This window comes from Rhizophagus irregularis, chromosome 5 (genome assembly GCF_026210795.1).
Source record: "Rhizophagus irregularis chromosome 5, complete sequence".
Taxonomy (NCBI): Eukaryota; Fungi; Glomeromycota; class Glomeromycetes; order Glomerales; family Glomeraceae; genus Rhizophagus; species Rhizophagus irregularis.
Window position 1 is genome coordinate 4683769 of NC_089433.1, and position 21329 is coordinate 4705097.

The 21329-nt window shown below is 27.5% G+C and overlaps 5 protein-coding genes across 5 annotated transcripts; 2 read left to right on the forward strand and 3 right to left on the reverse strand.

Moving 5' to 3' along the window:
* Positions 1 to 3844: 3844 nt before the first annotated feature.
* OCT59_025538 (uncharacterized protein) lies at positions 3845 to 4304 on the reverse strand (the record flags this gene model as incomplete). The annotated part of the gene is made up of 2 exons (XM_025317185.2): positions 3845 to 3951; positions 4055 to 4304. The coding sequence occupies 2 exons, from the start codon at positions 4302 to 4304 to the stop codon at positions 3845 to 3847; spliced, it is 357 nt and encodes a 118-aa protein (XP_025178851.1).
* A 2750-nt stretch (positions 4305 to 7054) lies between these two features.
* On the reverse strand, positions 7055 to 8718 carry OCT59_025539 (uncharacterized protein; the record flags this gene model as incomplete). Its single annotated transcript, XM_066139202.1, has 5 exons — positions 7055 to 7714; positions 7799 to 7916; positions 8003 to 8068; positions 8134 to 8144; positions 8332 to 8718. The coding sequence occupies 5 exons, from the start codon at positions 8716 to 8718 to the stop codon at positions 7055 to 7057; spliced, it is 1242 nt and encodes a 413-aa protein (XP_065992162.1).
* Positions 8719 to 8996: 278 nt separating this feature from the next.
* OCT59_025540 (uncharacterized protein) lies at positions 8997 to 11154 on the forward strand. Its single transcript, XM_025317187.2, has 10 exons — positions 8997 to 9122; positions 9243 to 9450; positions 9538 to 9669; positions 9743 to 9862; positions 9926 to 10014; positions 10086 to 10173; positions 10250 to 10348; positions 10415 to 10495; positions 10575 to 10640; positions 10724 to 11154. The coding sequence occupies exons 2-10, from the start codon at positions 9249 to 9251 to the stop codon at positions 11101 to 11103; spliced, it is 1257 nt and encodes a 418-aa protein (XP_025178853.2). The 5' UTR covers positions 8997 to 9122; positions 9243 to 9248; the 3' UTR covers positions 11104 to 11154.
* A 4928-nt stretch (positions 11155 to 16082) lies between these two features.
* Positions 16083 to 18388, reverse strand: OCT59_025541 (uncharacterized protein; the record flags this gene model as incomplete). Its single annotated transcript, XM_066139216.1, has 6 exons — positions 16083 to 16191; positions 16369 to 16406; positions 16932 to 17020; positions 17685 to 17715; positions 17875 to 17990; positions 18274 to 18388. 6 exons carry the CDS (start codon positions 18386 to 18388, stop codon positions 16083 to 16085), a joined length of 498 nt encoding a protein of 165 aa, XP_065992163.1.
* Positions 18389 to 19185: 797 nt separating this feature from the next.
* OCT59_025542 (uncharacterized protein) lies at positions 19186 to 20384 on the forward strand (the record flags this gene model as incomplete). The annotated part of the gene is made up of 2 exons (XM_025308821.2): positions 19186 to 20197; positions 20284 to 20384. The coding sequence occupies 2 exons, from the start codon at positions 19186 to 19188 to the stop codon at positions 20382 to 20384; spliced, it is 1113 nt and encodes a 370-aa protein (XP_025178855.2).
* Between the last annotated feature and the right edge of the window lie 945 nt (positions 20385 to 21329).

Here is a 21329-nt window from a genome sequence, read left to right on the forward strand (position 1 = left end):
TATAGTACAACAGCAGCTTGTCCAATTTTCATGAATTAGTAAACTAGAATCTAAATACTAAATTTGTGATAAAGCTATTAAGACAAACGAAATAATGAAAGTTTAATTATCAAGTTCAATAATTTGCGTATTACTAGAAATCGCTCAAAATGGCCATACAAATCTCACCGCGCCAGCATTAGCAAATATTAATGGGCAGAGTTTCATGACATTTTTAATTCTGCCCAAAATTCTACTCTAATTCTGGTAAGGTGACAATCACAAGCAGTGATATTTAGCAATACTCAAAAAATAATATCCATAAAAAGAGGTTAATTCGTAACACACGATGAGACTATCGTCCATCTTTATCATTTATAAATTACTGGCGACATAATTTTAATGAAGATGAAGAAGATTACTGCAGCTCTGGTGATTCTGACAATTGCGACAATTTTCTAAAAAAAAAGAAGTTACTAATTGATAAAGACAATGACGTGGCTGTGGTTCAAATAATTCATGGTGTTCCTTGTCCTCATAAGCATCAAGAACTTTTAGCAATGATTTTATAGAGTCCCCATCTAATATTCTTAGTTCGGATCCTTATAAACATCCAAATATTTACTCTCCGCAACATGACTTAATTATTGAAATTCGAGGTATTCAACAAGAACGTTATGTATGGAAATTTATCAAACAAGAACAAGAAGAACTCTGTGAAGATAATTGGATCCTTTTGGTAGAAGAATGGTACTATGAAGTCTAACCCCTATTTGTAAGTACCATATAATTGTTTTATTAATTTTTTTCGTTTATATATAAACTAAAATTTCTCTCTTTTATAATCGCGTCGAACACTACTAATAATTTCGGCTAGTGAATATAAAATGTATTACAATTCACTAATAACAAACATTACGAAATCCTTCATCCGAATAAAAACAATTTCACTATCCGGATATTCGGTGAAATCCTCCTTCAGGAGGACCATTTTCAATGGTATTGAGTGATCAAACTGAACATGATATTAATGAATTTTTTCCTATTGCAACAAAAATTACTATTAAGATCAGATTTATTAGTATTATGAATATTATTTTGTGGTCTCTTTTTTTAGTGGTGTTTATTATAACGGCAACAGTCTTTTTATCTTAAATATAGTTAGCACATAATTTTTAAACAAAGTTCTCATAGTTTTCTTATTATACTCTTTAGATTTTACTAGACGAATTAGGAAAAAACTTGGTTATTTTTTTCATTAAGAGCAATGATTTAGATTTAGATTTAAAGTTATACTGTAAATCAATAATAATAACCATAATGGCATAATCCTAATCATAATTAATCAAATTATAGATAAATATACAAATTTATTACAAATAACACGATCGCATTAATCATGTAAAAACAGATATCTGATATTGGCGCCTTTTATAATTTTTATAATTACAGTTAGATCTCGATATATATTAAAACTGAGAACACATATAAATATTAACACATCACTCTTTTAATTTTTGCATGATTTTTTATTTTGCTGATTAATTTTTTCAATTATATGCCTTATTTTCTTTACTGAAAATAAACCAAATAAGCTAATTTTTATTTTATTTTTTAATCAAATGTTTAAGAAAAAGTTTTCCCTTCTAATAACAGTTCATATCACCCTTTCTATAGAAAATTTTTATATAGTGAATAACTTGCTATAATGAAGAAAAGTTCAGATACAGATTTGTTTTATATGATAATAATATGACCCTCAGTATAGTGAATTTCTCACTATAATAAATTTTAATCTCCGGCCAATGGGATTCACTGTATGGACTATTTTAAGAAGAACTGACCTAAAAATTGGAAATATATAAGTTATTACAAATAACAATTAATATTTGAAGAAGAGTTTAAGATATCTTTTGGTAAAGAATCAGAATGTCTTAAAGAATGTTTAAATACTTTCAAGCAAAGACAATAATGAAGAAATTCAACTTCATACAGAAATTCAGAAGTTACAAAAATTTTTACAAAAAATGTTATTCTTTTATATATACCTTATGGTTCCAGGCACAGCTTTTCTGTTACACTATGAAAGTTTTTTGAACACCTATTGAAAGATCTGTCATTTCTGGAGACTATGTACCTTTCTTACAATAGTCAAAGAAGTTTTGTAGTATTTAATGGAGAGCTTCGTAGCATTAGATTCCATTTACTACTAGGGGATCTATCATGGTATGAAATAAAAGTTGCTAGTAGAAAAGTACCTTCTACTGGCCTTTTATGATCTGAAGTAATGAAGAGAAAATCTCTTCATACATATTTAAAGAAATCTATTCTGGAACTAAAATTAATTTTTCTATAATTTTATGAAAACTTACCATTGCTTTATTGTGATGAAAATCTGCTTCTTTAGGTTTTACAGATTCTTTATTCAATTGCCTATCAATTGGGGGAACATTTATTTTAATGTTCAATAGCACAATACTTGACCTTCATGTATTTATATTAATGATCAAAATCATCACAAAATATAAATTATTAATGTTTATTCTCAAAAAAATTAATTTTCTCCATAAAAATCGCTATTTTTTAATTTGAAGAAAATATATTAAAGATTTTTCTGCCTCTATAATTCGGTTAGTTCGGAGATAAACATGAATTCTCAGATGTAATGGAGGATTAATTTCGTGTGTGATATTTTATTGTTGCATCTATATTAAAAGTAAAAGAAAATAATCAAAGAAATATTAGTATTGTTACTTTAACAAATATTCGAAAATAGGGATTTTTTTTTACATTTCAAAAAACGTCATAACATCGTTCGTATAAGAAGTCCGGCTAAATAAATATCCCAAAAAAATTTTTCTGGCATAAGTCAAATAATTATTGATACAATATATAATCTTTGGTTGAATTCCTTTTTAATTAAAAATATATAATACTTGATTTTGCTTTAAGATATAGTAGACGTATAGGTTAGTTTATAATTTCACCGAAAAAATGATCAATGAATTGATAAACACAGGATTACATTTAAAAAATAATATATTACGGTTATATGAAACGCCTAAAACACTTCCTCAACCATATTTCTATTGCCTCCTCGGTCCTTTCATCATACCGAGTACTCGAAGGTAAACAAAAGATCCAATGGATTATAGCTAAATCTTTAAGCTTCTCAAATAGGTTGTCATATTTTTTCCATCTTGTCCGTCGAATTTCATCCACAACTAATGATGATTATGATGACGTAACAAAAATAATTTCTTAAGGCTCCATGTTCGAGCAGCGTCTTGTGAAATTGTGTTACAAATGTTTTAAAGAGTCGAATTATGGTGAAAAAGTGTCTAGGACAAAATTAAATCGCGGTATCATCCTAATTTTCATGAATCCTATTGTTTCTGGAGACCCTTCAACCCATTTCATTATTCATAATCGTTAGAACGTGACAGACCATGGTGGTCCAACATAATACAGAGAAAAAATACTATAGATCATGCCGAAAGCTATGCTCTTCATCATGTAAGATAATACCAATAGTCATAAACTGAAGGGCAGTGTTCCAGTTCGGTGATATTGTACTGATCTATTTTCGTTATTGGATTTATAGATTAAGAAATACTGTGGAAGAGAATCAAAGTAATTAATTAGTATTTCTCATATTACTCACATTCTCGCATCCCAATATGCGAAAGATTTGCCAGAAATATAGAAATTCTTGAAGGAGTGCTTTATTGTTATAATAATAGAAATATATCGTAAAAAGCAATTACAAAGTTGCAAGAAAATAAATACGATTTTTCTATCCTACTAACACTTTATCAAATTTTTTTAAATGAACTAAGTTTTATCGATTCTTTGCCAGCGATCCTTAAAAGCAGTCTGAGGCATAATAACTCAATCGATCAAGCATAGCAACGGTATCGCTGGTGTCAATAGGAATCTGAAAATCGTTACTAATAGGGCCTTCATTTACACCTACAGCATAATAGTATGAAGCAATCTCAGATATAGTAATATTTAAACTATATCACAGCTATTTGTGATTGCAATTGATTATTTCTTTTTTATTTTTTCTTACCGTTCACTTTTTTGCTTGGATATCTAATTTTCTTACATTCTTCAACATCGTTGCAACAGATAGCATTCGTTCTATGCATAAAATCCGGGAGAATTACACATAAATTTATAGCACAACCAAAAAAACCCGGTCCACTACAAGTCATATCTCCACATGGCGTGAAAAAACATGATTGTTTCATGGGCACGGGTTCAACATTGTTTATTGAGATTAAACCTAATAAAGGTATGATTAATTTAGTTACTTTCATGTTTAATTTTTATTAAACTTATAAACAATTAGAGGGAGGGTAAATTTCGACAAAATACTTTTCTCAAAAATTTCATTATTTAGAAATCTGTAAAAAAATACCAAGAAATATATGTATAATACATGGGACCATTTTCGTGAAGATATGGTTAGGTTAATGCAGCATGTATATCGTACCTTAATAGCACAATTGACCCGTTTAGAACTTTTCTCCTGGAATATTTCACGTTCATACTGTTCATACCTTCCATTTCATTACACACTTCTTTTAACCATTTAGGATATATGTTCATTTTTTTCCGAAAAAAGGCTGCTTTACCTCATAAATTAGGATAAATAATAAATCACATAGGAAACAATCGTTACGCCAACGTCAATGATTTTTTCAAGCTTACTTTTGCCGCACATGAATATATGTATTGACCATTCATTTCATTTCTGTAATCCAACTATAATAATTATTTCGGACTAACTACTGTGAACTATGCCAGATGTGAAAATAAATCAAACGAAGCCTAGTTTATTAAATTTAAAATTGAATTCTTACATGATGATGACTGCACAATCAAAAATTGTACGAGATACATATTCGTTACATGATGTATCCACACATTATCTATACTGTATACCCTTGGAGATATTGTTAGGTCAGTTCTTTAACGCTTAAAAGTATTAAGCAATTATGTAAGCAGAAGGTTTATATATAATAAACGGTATACAGTATAATTACACAGTATATCGAAAAATATCCAATCAGACGTGTAGTATAGCGCATTTGTGGACCTTTCATTCCTTTATTATTAAAATTTATGTACTGTATAAAAAACAAATACATTGGATTTTCAATAATAACTAAAGCAGGTATAATGATATTCACGCCCCTGAATATTTATAGCCTGAATTGCAAAATTATAATGTATTGTAAGTATGAATCATACGCCAAAAAGAAATAAAATCATGGTAAAATATTCTTTTAAAAAATCTTGGCGCAATAATTGATAATCTAAATAAAGATCAAGGTTTATTAATTAACATATAAAGTCAATGATTAAGATCTCAAATCTCAACACATTCTCGAGATTTGTATCTCAGATGCATTTTACAATTGGAAGATTCAACATAAATAACATGTGAAACTAACATATTTTTCATTCAAAAGCTTCCCAAAAAGTGCATATTTCAGTTATTGCAACAAGAAACTAATACTTTCACTAGAGATAACTGTTTCCTATCTAGATATTTAGATACATTTTTTTCAGTTGGAGAAAATCCCTCTTTTCTTAACAAAACCCATTCTCTTTCTTTAAAAAGAGCCCCTTTTCTCTCTCTTTTTTTGTAACACTTTTTCTTTCTTTTTCTTCCCACAAAACTAATAAAAAATCACAAAGAATAGTCCTTCAGGACATATTTAGAGTGAAAAAATAACACGTTTCCTTATAAATATGTATTCAACTTATTTAGTCGTGTTTTCCAAATAATACTTTCGCCAAAACTTAGAAAAAAAACTCGCACAAAGAACACATCAAATCACGTATACCCTTTGGAAATAAGATTTGCAATACGTTTTCACTGCATGGTTATCAGATATAACAAGTACTGAATTGAGGAGGTAGCGAAACGAAAAGTATCTTCATCTACGTTTAAGGCGGGGAAAAACATTCTACCAGCACACATGTCCAAGCGGGAGAAAAACCAAAAGTTGTGAAGCGCAAAAAACTTTTGACACGAAGTTCAGGCACAATAAGTAGTGGTTCCATCAGTAAGATGTTATAAGTGGGAAGTGTCGTCAGTAAAGAATCGGACTAGAACCCTACTAATACCCTAGTTATTGATTAGGTAGTTACGAAAAGAAGATCTATTATTATGACCATTGTTTAGATGTCAACATTTCTTTCATACACTTCAATTTCATATTCCATAATAATCGTTTGTACAAAATAATCTGCCACTTTTTTTTTAAGATGAGTAAAAAACACCCTTCCGAGTTTAACGCCAAACATATCAAATAAATTTTATTTGATAAATTTATTTGTGGATAAATCAGTTTCTTTTTCAAGAAATTGTTTCAATTTATTTAATACTTCGGTATATTTTTTTTCTTTAATCATAAAAAGAAAACATCCCGTTATTTTGGCTGATTATATTTGATTTTGTTAAATCATATAAATGATATGACGACGCTACGACCTGCTGCAACCTACTCAGATCAAACTTCTTTTGTGCCGATGACAAATTACGAATTTTTAGAAAAATATTAGTGGAATAAGAGGATATCGGTTCTCAATTCAAGAATAAGCCCTTTTCTCAGATTCTCAGATTCTAGGATCATGATCTGTCGTGTTGATTTTGACAAAATTGACGAGTCAATCAATTATCTTTGTTATTTCTTTCTGGTCTGAGCAATCTGATCTAAGCTATCTCTCGTTACAATTGGTCATTCGTTAGATTTTATGAGAATTTTCGCTAGTACTTTTTTTATTACTGATATAGTGGGATATTAAAATTGATGCGTGTTAAATTTCTTTTAATCATTGATCATTTAAATCATCAGTCCTCCACATAACATTCTTTTAGTTAACTAAAGAATAAAGTTGAACATAGATTAACGAGACAAATTCTTCAAGAAACTTCACTTTTTTATTGAATTATATAGATAACGTGCGCGTGAAATCCCTTACAAATATGCAATAAAAAAAATGTAATAAATATTATATTTCCTTCTCGATCATTTTTTCTCAAATCCATCTTCTTTTAAAAAGTGAACTTAATTCTTTGATGTTTACTTAAATTATCTTGCATAGCTACACTTACTCCATAACAATTCTTTGCAATAACCTCCTTCAAATTTTCTAGTCGATCACATAAATCTTGTAAAACCCTATCATCCATATCATAAACTAAACTAATATCTAAATATTCCAAATTTTTACACCAATAAGAAATTTGTTTCAAATTTTTATCTGAAATTTCACAATTATCTAATACCAATTTTCTAATCTTAGAACAAGATCTTTCCTCGTTAGAAGAAGGAGGAAGTAAATCAATTGATGATGATACTTCCAAAATTTTACTACTAGTAAATGAAGCGTATTCTATTTGACTCGATTTGATTATAGAAAGAAAACTTTTTCCCGATATCTGTAATAAATAATTAAGATAAATAATTTTTAATCGAGGACAATAACTTAAGAAATCAGAAATTTCATCATCAATCAAATAACATCCACTTAAGTCAATAAACAAGAGTTTCCTGCATCCTCGCCCGATAGTCCTTAAACCTAACCTTGTAATTAAACTAAATGATAAAGAAAGATAAACAAGATTTGGACAATGTCGTGAAATTATATTTGTAGCTTCATCGGTAAGCTTTGGATTACTGATTCCCAAATCCAATTTACGCAAACTTGGAATCTGTGAAATAATATTTTTGACAATTAAATCGGATGTAAAGCTGGAATGCATATATAATTTTCGTAATCCTTGAAGGTTTTTTACCATGGGGATTAAAGAAATTGCTCGAGTATTTAAACAATGTGATATTGTGAGCGACGTGAGTTCCTTGCATCTATTTACCAAGCTTTGTAACGCATTTGGAGTGATGATAACGCAAAAACTAGGAAAAAGAAAAAAAAATCAGAAATCGGAAAAAAATAATAAAAAAAAATTTTTTTTTAATAAATTTCATTAAATATTACTCACCCTATATTTAACGTGGTAAGTTTAGAACATCTCATTTCAATCCAATACAATGATCGATTCGTGAGACTTGTACATCCGAATAATTTTAATTTCTTTAAGTGATGACATGATTTCGTTAATTTTTCAATTACCCTATCAGTAACTGTATAACAATTATAAAAATTAACGTTCTCAAGATTTGGTATGTTTGGAAAAAGGTCGCGAAGCATTTCCTCAGTGATAAGATTTTTTCTGTGAATTCTCGATAAATCAAGTTTTTTAACAAAATATCCATAAAATTTTGTTGAATAAAAATAAGTCGGTTTTGTAAAAGAAATTTGGGCCCCTACATCTTTTTCTTCTTCTTCTTCGTATTCTTCTTCTGAAGTTCTTGAAATGGGAGACTTTATTACGTTCAAATATGCTTTTACAAATCTACTCCAATTATCTAACGCTCGATTTCTTCTCGTCTTCGTTATTAGCTGTAATATTTCATGAAATCTTGAAAACGTTTCGAACTTATTAAATTTTACTGTACGCCATATGTAAAATGATGTAATTATATGGTGCCATGTTTGATTAACTTGTGCGCATAATAATAAATCTTTAACGGAATCTGAAAAAAAACTAAATATGTTTACGAGAATCTCTGGCGGTAATAACGACAATGCACCTCCATTTATATCTGCTGCGGTCGTACAGGAACTTATATCTCTCTCATTGTTTGTTACTTCCATTAATTTTATAGATAAAATAAGAAAAAAAGGAACTGAAAAAAAAAAAATTTCCAAAACTGAAATAAAAAAAAAAATTTACAAAAATTTAATTAAATAATTTATCAGCTGATTGACGTATTAGTGATACAAATACAAAAACAAGTTGTACATCCCGGAGTAAACCATATATGGCTTGTCTGCTGGTTGTCGTACTTCGTACTTCACTTCATTATGCCGATTTTATTTTTTTTAATCCTGTAAAGGAATTTTTTTTTTGGAATTTTAAAAATTTTTTTCATACATATTCAAACAAGGAATTAAAGAAATTTTTGTTTTTTTCGAATATCCTTACTTTTTTATTAAATTACCATACAATTATTTCTTAATTTCTAAATTAAAAAAAATTACTTACCGTAATTGTTATTGTACGTATTATTATTAAACAAAATTGGTTTAATTTTTTTTCGTATATTTGTAAATAATAAATAGGAACTTGTTCTATCACCTCTTTTTTGTTTAACAAATTTCCTATATTTGACCGTAAGGTAATCATGCAGAACGTTAAAAAACTTATAAAAAAAAAGTCCTTTTTGCCTTCAAGAGGTATGTCGGACATATCTATCAATGAGTCAAGAGATGATTTTATCTTAACGAGTTCCATCAGTGCATCCTCGAAAGCCGAAATTCATAAATATGATGATATTCAAGATCTTATAGTCACCGCTGTAACTGCGCAAGGACTTTTGTCTCAATGTATGTTTTTAATTTCGAATTTTCATTCATATGTTGATATTATTATTATTTTATTATTTTAATTATTTAACATATATATTTTTTTAGATGAGCCTATCACTTTTATGGAAGATTTCATAAGCGTTGCATCTTTTATCGTGAAAAACAAAACATATGAATATTTTGCGGTTTATGATGGTCATGGAGGTAGAGATTCTAAAACCGGAATAAAAAAAGGAGGTAAATATAAACAATGAACCTTTATTTGCTTTCTCTTATTCATATTAAACAATTAATGATTATTTTCTTAAAGGACATGAAGTTGCGGAGGAGTGTGTTAAATATATACCGGAAATAATTAAAAATGCCTTAAAAAATAATGATGATGACATTAAAGATTTATTGATTAAAAGCTTCGAAAAGGCTGATAAAGGTAATATTAATTGTAATTAATTAATTTACAAATTTGCTAATTGATATCTTTTCCTTTTTTTAGAGCATTTTTTAAAAGATAAAAAAAGATTTCCGGAAAATGTTGGTTCCACAGCAATTATCATGTTAAGGGAAAATAAGAACATTTATATTGTATGTATAGAATTAATTGATTAAATGTTCTTTCTGTATTTAAAACATTTATCTAATAATTTATTAATCAGGCTAATCTTGGTGACTCTCGTGCTGTAATTTGTAAAGATGGAAAAGTATTTTTTGAAACAGATGATTTTGATTGGACTAGCCCTGCAGGTATTTTAAATTTATGAATAATTTACTTCAAACTTTCTGATTCTTTTTTTTATTATTATTATTATAACAATTACAGAACTAGAACGAATAGGAATAAATAAAAATAATAAAACTTATGCTATAAAAACTAATTTTGGAATTAAGAAATTTATATTGAATGGAAGATTTTTAAATGGTAAAATTAAAATCTTAATTTTTATTTTTTAACTTTATTAATATATTAATGTTATAATTATTTTAGGTGAAAAGTGGAATATAGCAGCTTCACGTAGTTTTGGGGATTATCATTTTAAATTAGGTTCAAATAAACCTCCTGTTACAGGTAAAATTTATTAATTTATTAATTAAACTATTAATTGCATTAAAAATATGTGTGTGTAATTAAATTTTTAATAATTTAGCCAAGCCCGAAGTGAGTAGTCTCGTAATTGATGAGGATATGAAATTGATTCTTATTGCTTCAGATGGTTAGTAAAATAATTTAGAATTTATCATTATGAAAAATAATAATTAAGCAATGAACTAAAAAAAATTATTCTTTAATTATTAGGAATTTGGGAAAATGAGAAAGGATTGAAATCTGAGCATTATGTTTCAAAATTTATACAAATTGCCAAAAAACAAGATTCACCAAATGCAGATGAATGTTTAAAAGAAACTTGCAAAGAATTTGTTAGATGGTGTATGATTGCTCAATTAAAATTTGAATATAGAAATTATGGAGATAACATTGCTTTAATTGCTATTGGAATACTTAATGGAAAAAGTAAAGCAGAATGGTTTAGAGATATTAAAAATTGGAAAGGAATATATGAAGATAATAATTTAATTTCAAAAGATATAGATGATGCAATTCAAGAAGAAGATAGTGAAGAAATTGACTATGGATCAGATAGCGAGAGTTGTAAAATTGATTTTACCCAACTATAAAAATTCTGTGAATAATAATAAAGTGGAATTATATAAATAATTTACTGTGATAGATTTTATTTTTTTTTTATCCATTTCTCTCTCTATCACTCTTTTTAGTTAGATTATATATTATATAAAATATTTTATATTCATTTTTTTTTTGTTGTTGTATTCAAAATAAAATATATTGTTGTTTTTAAATATAAATAAAATAAAGTTATTTTAAATTGTTATATTATTATATTAGTCGTATTTGAGAACATTATTAAAAGAAATAAGACTTATTACAAAAATTATAATTAAATACTATCATATAACTCAATTTTCGAAAAATATTGGTCATTAAATTTCTTGTAAAATCTTGACCATATTCAATTGAAATAAAGTACTGTATATAATGAATATGAAGGCGGCTGTTTTATGAAAAATTTGAGAAAATCAGAGATATATATAATTAGGTATAATCAAAGAAAATTAGGTAAAAGTATTATCTATTTAAATATAAATTTAAATTATTAATTATCACTTACCATTATCGTTTAGGTTCGAATTCTTGTCATATGATTTGATCGACACTAAAATCGGTAATGATTACGTAAGATAATTTTGTTTGACTTACGCAATTGTCATGTTTTTGTTTTTTCCCAGGATCGGCTCAATATCATGCATGTTCGCCATTTTTACATAAACTTTTTTAGCCACTGTGCTTTCCATGTATTTATGTCATCAATGATCATGCGTTAAGTTTCTTTATCGGGTAAATTGTCTCCATTACCGGAAAAAAAGACATATTGTAGAATGGACTTTTTACTTTTGATTGTGATGACCGCGCATATCCGTACATATAGCCATTAAGCATTGAAATTTCATATGGGCCGATTTGTCTCACTTCAATTATGTCACCTGTGGGTTGTCGATCATTGTCACATTTATCACCATAGCTAAAGTCCGTTTATTGGTCAAATTTCACGTGCGTGGTGATCAATAAATACGAACTTTAAAAAAATTTCGTTAAAAGAATTCAAAGAGAAAAAATTTTATAATTTTAATCACACAAATTTCATAATAAATAGAATTATTTTATAAACCACTTGAAAACAACCATTATATCTATTTTTATAAAGTAAAATTGTTCAAAATGAATAACAGGAGACCGAGAAATCACGAAAACTATAAATAAATGTTATAATATGCTCAAAAATTATTATCCAAGCTTCCTATAATCCAATTTAAATAATTTTTAATATTCTAAGAGGACAAACAAGACTCTTTCTTATAATACTAAAATTATCTAAACTCAGCATGTTTATCTATAGCTATAACTCTTTAAAGATATGGTACATAATCTCATCGAGGTAGTAAATAAAATAACACAGAACGTCCAAAAAAAACCTGTAATAAAATAAATAAGAATTAAAATTACAATAATAAAAAGATTTTTTTTAAAAGCTTTAATGTTTCTAATAAATATATGGGAACGTATTATTTTTGTTTTTTTCTAACGTAATAAGAGTTATTTTTGCCATTTTACCAAATAACCTTTCTATTAAATAATTTTACAATACCACTTACCATTTCCAAAAAAAATAAATTCCTTCCAAAAAAAACCAATTCCAAACCAATTCCCGACAGGTTTTGACATTGAGAAATCAAGTTTTGCAAGCGTGCGAAGTCTTTGACAATTGGCTTAAAAGCAAAATCAAAATATACGTCATCATGCATTATTTGATATTATCACTATTTTCACTATTTTTGTATATTGACATGTCGATCAAATTCACATTTATCACTTTTATTTATTAGTGATGTGAGCCAAATCGGCCCATATGTTGTATCGAATTTGGCGTAAAAATTACAAATGTAAAAATTAATGATGTTATTAATGGTTAAAATATATTCCGGCTAAAATATCTTCGGATTATTATTTTTTTTTTTTACTGCTTCGGATAATTTGTTTCTTTAAAAGGACGGAAATTTCTTTTTTTCCAAATAAAAACCTTTGTTTTTAATTTTGTACGTGTATCAAGTATATAGTTTGTACCGTAATGTACAGTGTACCTAATTAATTTCTTTGTCGTTTAAAACGAAAAACTATAAGTAAATAATATATACAACCGGGAAAGAATAATCTTTAATAAAAATTGATTAATATTCTTTATATGTTAAAAAGTAAAAAAAAAAAAGTTGCTCCAAAATAGATGGAGAACGGGATTTGTTTTTATGATAGGCTCAAACGATCTCCGAGAAAAAAATCTCGGATTGATTCAATATGTCAAAAAATTATGTCAGTATTTAACAAATGTACTAAAAGTACTGTGATGAATTATTTAATTATCTCGCAATAATTTATGATTATTTTCTGATATTCTTACGGATGGTATACTAAAAGTTTTATGGCCGAAACTGTGATATAAATAGTCATCGTGAGAATGAATATCACAATTTTTCACGGAGCAGCCGTGAAAACCAAATTCTCCGTGAAATAATTATCACACATATTTTCCAAATATTTAATAAAAAAAATTCAGATATATTGAGTTTTGAGAGTAGAAATATTTTTTACCTCCAATTGTTAAAAATGCATATGAAAAATGAAAAGTAGTACAGTATATCTATTCTAATAGTACTGATGAGTGTACCAGATAACCAGTAATTTTTAATTATAACGTTATTTATAATCGGAATAAATATTTATAATCGGAATAATAATTATTGCAGTTTTCAAAATTTTGTGTACATTGTGATTACTGGTGATTATAATTACAGGAAGATTACAGGCCCGGTAATCGTCTTGTAATTTGGTAATTTTATTTATTAATTTGCATGGGTAGCACAATTACGAAACAGCGTTAAATCAATGACATTTTTTATTGTTATGACGAAGTGGAAATGTTGTGCCCCAAATCTCAATATGCCCCAAATTGACGATAATCATCGATGATTACTATATGTGAAAGGTAATGCTTTGAAAATTCTTAAGGCATTATAAAGATGGGCCGATAATTTAGGCCGATCGTTGATTTGGGGCAATCGTCAACTTGGGGCACAACAGAAATAAGGCAATTAGAAGAAAAAAAATTAGAAGGTCAAAAAATTCGTTAAAATATTGCAAATTGCAAATTTAGAATTTGTAGAAATCAAATTCTAAGATTCATAATTATTATTTTAAATTGTAAAAATAAAAATAATTTTAAACTTACTTATTTTTAAATATCAAAGCAAATTTCCTAGTCGGTATAATTAAAAATTCTCGTGTATAAAATATTAAAATTCTGTTTTTTATTATTTACAATTGTTATCAATTAATTTATATAACTAATTATTAATTTGTTTTTTCTATATTTATTAAAAATAAAATTATATTTATCTTATAAAAAAAAAAAATTAGAAATTTAGCACAGTCTAGTGTCTTAATGACCTTCAGAGAAGGGAAAAGGAAGTAAAAAGGATGAGAGAGGGAGAAAATAGAGAGAAAAAGCGAGGGTTAGAGGTCTGTATTGACAACCCAGACCGGACCGGACTCTATTATTGTATATTCTCAAAAACAAAAAAAATTGGCCAACTTAATTTTGGCTAGTATAATTTCGGCCAGAATTAAGACGATTTTGGCCAGAATTACAAAAATCCGGGTTTAACGAAAAGTCATGTGCCGGCTCGGACCCGGGCCGGGTTCCGGTCCCGTTTGCATGCCTCCAACAAGGGTGTACATTAAAATCATTTTTTTTCATTGTATAGTACTTTTCCGTTAAAAATAATTACATTTGTCATCGAGATTAGGCCACTGATGCTAGACGAAAGTGTAGAGCGATTTCTCACCGGTATTTCTCTATATTTCTGCAATAACTTTAGATTTTTTTGCAGAAATTGGGAGTGTTTAAGCTCTAATGACATTATCTTATCAGATATTTAAATATAGTTGTACAACATTGAATTTATTGAATAAAGAATTTGGTAATAGCAGTAGTAGAGAAGAGCTTTAAAAAATGCAGGGGTTAAAGTTGTTATTGTTAAAAGTTATACCTATTATAATGGAAATCAGATATTCTATTTTGGTTTTGAAAAACCTCTTTTGCCTAAAGATGACGCACACATTTTATTGGTCAAAAGTAAATATTAGTTTCATATTTAATATCTGATATCGTAATATTGCTACATAAAATCTACATGGAAAAATATAACATTTGATAGATAACATGTACAGTATATGCGTAATAAATAAACCATTGGTCTTTATTTATTTTATAATATTCTGTTTTAAAGTAAAAGAAAATATATAATTGATAATATTAAATATGAAAGTGATTTATCAAAAACTATTTCTTTGGTAGTATATTTATATAAATAAAATTTATTAGTTTATTAGCAAACGTTATTACAGTAAATGTAAAAGTATCAATATCAAATTCAAATTTTCTTGTCAAATCAGGTAAAATTTAGTTAAATTATTAAATTATGATATAAAATTATTTTTGTTTATTTTGATTTTTTTTTAATAATTTTATCTAAAATAATTTTTATTATAAAAAAAAATTATTATAAAAGATATTAACCAATTTATTTACAATATCTTATTAAATTTTTTTTACCATTATCATTATTATTTTCAGTATCTTCAATAAAATTACCATCATACTTTCCTTTATATTATACAAGACTATTAGTATTTAATAATCATCCATTAATTAATAATTTATAATTTAAAAACTATCAAAATGATTGGATGGGCGATACTATCACGTGCATAAAGATATTATAAACGTATGTGAAATTTCAAAAAATTTATGTATTTTACCATTCTATTATTAAATCATGCAAAATTATGCTCAACTAAAAGCTCTATTTTGAGTGTAATTTAATGATAATATTTTTACAAAAAACGGATTTAAATTAGCTAAATTATTTATTTTTGTAGTATAATATTTATTTTTCCCAAAAAAATTATATCTTTGTAACTTATGTTTAAAATTAGGTGAAATTATAACAAAATAAGGGTTTAACTAAGGTGATTCTAACAATACTAAAATAGAAATATTTATTAACAAGGGGTTAGGAAAGTCACAAAAAGTTCCCCCACTCTCTCTCTGATTTTTGAATAATAAAATTTGCCTAATTTTGAAATAAATAAAAATTTTTTGTTATTACTTAGATTCTTTAATAAAATATGATATAAACAAACAAGAAATAAAATCACAACAAGTTTTGTCTAAAGTCCCAAACTTTTACAACTTCTTACAACTCTACTGAATGCCGAGAACTTTTAGAAAACAAAAAAAAAATAGTTACCAACTATATTTAATATGCAAATAACGTGAAATTATCACCTATACCAAAAACCCATTGGAAACTTAAAAACCCATTAGATTTCGCGCTGTTTATTTGTATCTATGGAAAATATTTTTATTTCAAAGTAACAAAAAAAATTTTTTTTTTAACCGGTCGGCATATAGATGATCATGTAACACAATTGAAATAGGGGGTTGTGGAATAAATGTCACGTTTTTTTAATAAATTTTATAAATCCTTAATTTCAGCCGATTCTGTAGATCGGCCCATATGATGACATTTTTTATATGTCCAATATCTGATGACGCTATAATTTTAGCTGCATCAGCACATACTTCTTTTTTGTAGATAACCTTGATTTTCTCTTTTAATCAGTAGTTGTTGGTCTCTTGTTTGGATCAGAGTGCCAACATTCATTTGTAACAATTGGGGGACATATATCAATAATAAGTTCTTCATCATGATTTTTATCCTAAAAAGGTCTTCTACCTGTCATTAATTCTCATATAATCATACCAAACTATATATATCTGATGTTTTAGTATATTTTGACCTTGAAGAACCTCTGGCGCAACATAAGGGATAATTCCATATATCTCATTTTCATCATCAAATGATTCAATTTCAGATTTACTACTTAATCTTAAATCACCTGTTATCGTAGTTAAATTATGTAATTTTTGGCAATAGGATTTTGGGTAATTCCATAATTATATTTACAAGTTTCATTATACTATTTTAATTTTGTGTTATAGATAATGATAATAAAATTGAAAATTTGAACGTGCTTTTTTGTAATTTATATCTGAATGATAGTTTTCGTTGATGATACGGAAAAGTTCGTTTTATAAAATTATAATTTTATTATTATTATTTCTTTTAAAAAAAATTAAAAATACTTTCTCGAAGAACAAATGCTAAAGATGCACAAGTTCAACTAGTAGAAGTGTTTTTTAAGTATTGGGCATAATTATTATTTCATCATAGAAGATAATGAATGAAACACAAATTAAATAATTTGAAAAATAATGAGTATTCCCACAAATAATCGTCAGTATAGCAAAAAATATATATATATATACAATATATTGTTACTTGTGTACCTTTGGATACTGTAAGAGAGTTTTATATTAAAGAAAGTAAAATAATTATGTACTAGAATGGAAGCACTCTAATTTACTATTTTAATTTATTTATTTGATTCATTTATTAAACAGACATTTAATTAATAGCACACAATTATTTTAAATAAGCTTTAATAACAAATTTACTAAGATCGTTAAATCATGTCTCATTAAAGGAGTGAGATTACATACCTGAAGGAAGTGAAGGGTACTCATGGGTACCCTATAAAAATGAAATATTAAATTCGTTTTATATTTGTGTTCATGAATAAAAAAGCATCATTTTGTAGATATTTATTATCATACACATGAGCACAAATATAAAACAGTTTCGCATTTCGTTTTTATAGGTGGTATACTCATTATTTCACGGTGTAGTTACCTCACGTGAATTATTATTGAAAGATGTCTTAACATTTTTTTGTTTCATATTATCAATGAGATACGAATCTATTTTAAGCAACCCCGGTTTGTTATAACCAAAAGCAGGATGTTGATCTTCGATCATCTTAATCATAATGATCAGTTATTAAATTAATGTTACGTGGTAAATACAAAACATTTTATTTTTCGTCGTTTAAATAATGCTCCTATTGCTGGATATATAAATTTTTTCTTTATTTTTGTAAAAAAATTTTTTTTCAATTGGTAAAATGGTGCAATTCAGATAAAGTTTAGAACAAAAAAGAAAAATTATTTCTGAATAAAGGGAAAAAAAAATCTTTTTTTTTGTTGTACGAAGATAAAATGAAATGCGAGTTTGATCAACATGATCATCTACCATTTCTTCTTTCATCAACATTTGCTCCGTCATCAACATTTATTGCTCCGTCATCAACATTTATTGCTCCGTCATCAACGTTTCCTTGCTCTGTCGTCAACGTTTCCTTCAACATTTCCTTGCTCCGTTATCAACATTTGCTCATATGTCATCACTTGATTTATATCCGGGGTATTTTAGACAGTGTTCTACAGTATTTCTACATTATTACCATTTGCACCATCATCGTTCGTTATATTAATAAAAAAAGCTAGTGTAAATTTTTTTTAATTAGCTATTTCATTTTAAATTTATGGATTTTCTAGCATGGTTATCGTATAATATGAGATGTGTAATGTATTGCTTTAAATTTTACGGAGATACTGCATATCTAATTTATATACTCATGAATAATTAGTATTACGTTGAAAGCGAAGCTACTAAACACCAATTATAAGTTAACATATTACCTGCATATTACGCGAATAGATGGACACAAAAAAATAAATTTCAATAATTTACACGAGGGATAATGCTGTTGCACATCGGACACGGCACGGAGGAGATTTGTTACAATGTAATATAAAGGTCCCGATTAAAACTTATTTTTGGCTAAACCCATAATTTTCTTTCTGAGTTTCATTTATAATCAACAACAATTCAAATGAACTGCGTCACAGTAACACAATGATCTTTCTGCATTGTATGAGAGTATTAAAAAAGGCAGTAAAAAATGATCAACTTTAATTTCGGTATTTGATGATCATTTAAATTTTAAAAGAAAAAAAGTCCTTAGAAATCAGTGGTTTAGAATGTCTTGGAATACAATATATATAAATGTGTGACTGAGTAAGCTAGAGACCTTTTTTTTTTGATATAGTCACTCGTCTAAAATATCTTAACTTCTGTTCTCAATACTAACCTTAATTTATCATGAAAACTTTATACGTATTTATTCTTGCAATAGCAGTTTTACTATATGTTGATGCGTTACCTTACATACCATCTAAAGTAGTAACAATTCCGCTAAAGGAGAAACGAATCACTCGTCGCAAGCCACGTAAATTTGATCGACGAGACACCACAAATGTGGAAGTTGATCAACAACATCCAGACATAGCATATTTTGGAGAACTATTTTTCGGTGATTCGAAATTTGATATACAATTTGATACAGGTTCAGCCGATTTATGGGTTATAGATGATGCCTGTCTTTCACCTGCATGTGACGATAAAAATCGATATGATCCTGAAACGGATGAAGACTTCCAAGATCTCCATGAAAATTTTAATGCCGAATATGATAAAGGAACGGTAACTGGGACGCAAGGAACGACCATTGTTCAAATTGGGGATCTTTCAATAAGGCAAAAGTTCGGATTGGCCGTCACGCTTACCAATGATTTTCAACGTGATGAATTTGACGGAATGATGGGGATGGCATTTAACGTAGCAAGTCAAAATGACCAAATCACACTAATCTCCAACCTTTTTAATGATAATAACAATCATTTCGATGCACAACAGTTCTCTTTTAAACTTGGGAGAGATGCAGATGGTACGGAAGGCGAATTAACAATTGGTGGAATTAATTCAGAAAGTTTTACTGGTGAGCTTACCTGGACAGGTCTATCGGAAAATAATGGTGGTCTGTGGATTATCCCTCTCGACGACTGCCTTGTCAATGGCGCAGCATTAAATTTAGCAGGTCGTATTGCAAACCTTGATACCGGAACCACATTAATAGTTGTACCACATGCTGATGCTCAGCAAGTTTACGCAAACATTCAACATGAAGAGAAAAATGGACATTTTTACATATCTTGCGATGTCCAAGTCACAATTAGTATGAGAATCAATGGTGCAACTTGGAATATTGATCAAAGAGATTTTATAATTGAAGACGGTGATGAATGTTATGGGGCGATAGACGGAACCGATGATGGTATTGTTATTTGATTGACGTACTTATAGTCTAAATTTTTAATGAAAATTGATTTTTAAAATATACTTTTTTTCACTCTCTTTTAGGGCCGGCCAACGAATGGATTCTTGGTGCCGCCTTTTTGAAGAATGTATACAGTGTTTTTGATCTAGGTGGAATACAGATCGGATTAGGTCAATTAGCCTAATCAAAATAACAGACGAATGTTCTTAAGCTTTATAACACTACATCATCTAATATAATTTTCAAACTTAAAAAAAAATATATATATATTAATTTAATACACTCATATACTGTATACAGTATAATTAATCTAGGTTACTCCAGTAGTATTCCGTGTCCAAATGGCCAAACTTTATTAATTATTTAAACAATAAATTCTTTTTAATTATATAATAAATATTAAACTCTTTTTTTTTATTTATAAATAAAATAAATCAGTGATTAATATAAATTTTTTTATTGTAAGCCACCATCGTATAATCTCTTATAAATTAAATAAAAAACTTTTTTTTTAAAAAAAAAATCAAAAATGCCTTCATCAGCTACTATTTTTGTGCCAAATTAAATCAAAAGGAATATAAATATTGTTTATTAACTAGAGTAATTGAAACGATGTGTTTCTATGTGACAATTGTTTTACCAATTGATTATCGTACCATCAGTTAATACATGTTACATTGTTATATATTATATTTTATCCCACGGTTCTTAGTTAAAAATTTGGGTAAAAAGTCCATCAATATTGGAATAAAAAATCAATCATTATTAGTTAAAATAAATATATTAAAGGGCTTCATGGTACGGATACCGTGAGATAAAACAGTTATTTCACGGAGTCACATGATTTTCACGGCCGCGCTGAAATAACTATTACATATATTACTTATATGTACATTATATCATATACTGTTTCTTTAATTAAATAATTAAATAATATTTAATCGTAATATGTAATATAAAAGTTATTATTACTCATATTACTCATATTACATAGTTCCGATCTTTTTTTTCATCGGGTGCAAATTTTTGTGTGTGATAATTTTTTCTCACGAGTTAATTCATTTTGAGCCATGAGTCATCCTTTGAGTCATCCTATACATGTATAAAAAAAATTATATATATATACCCA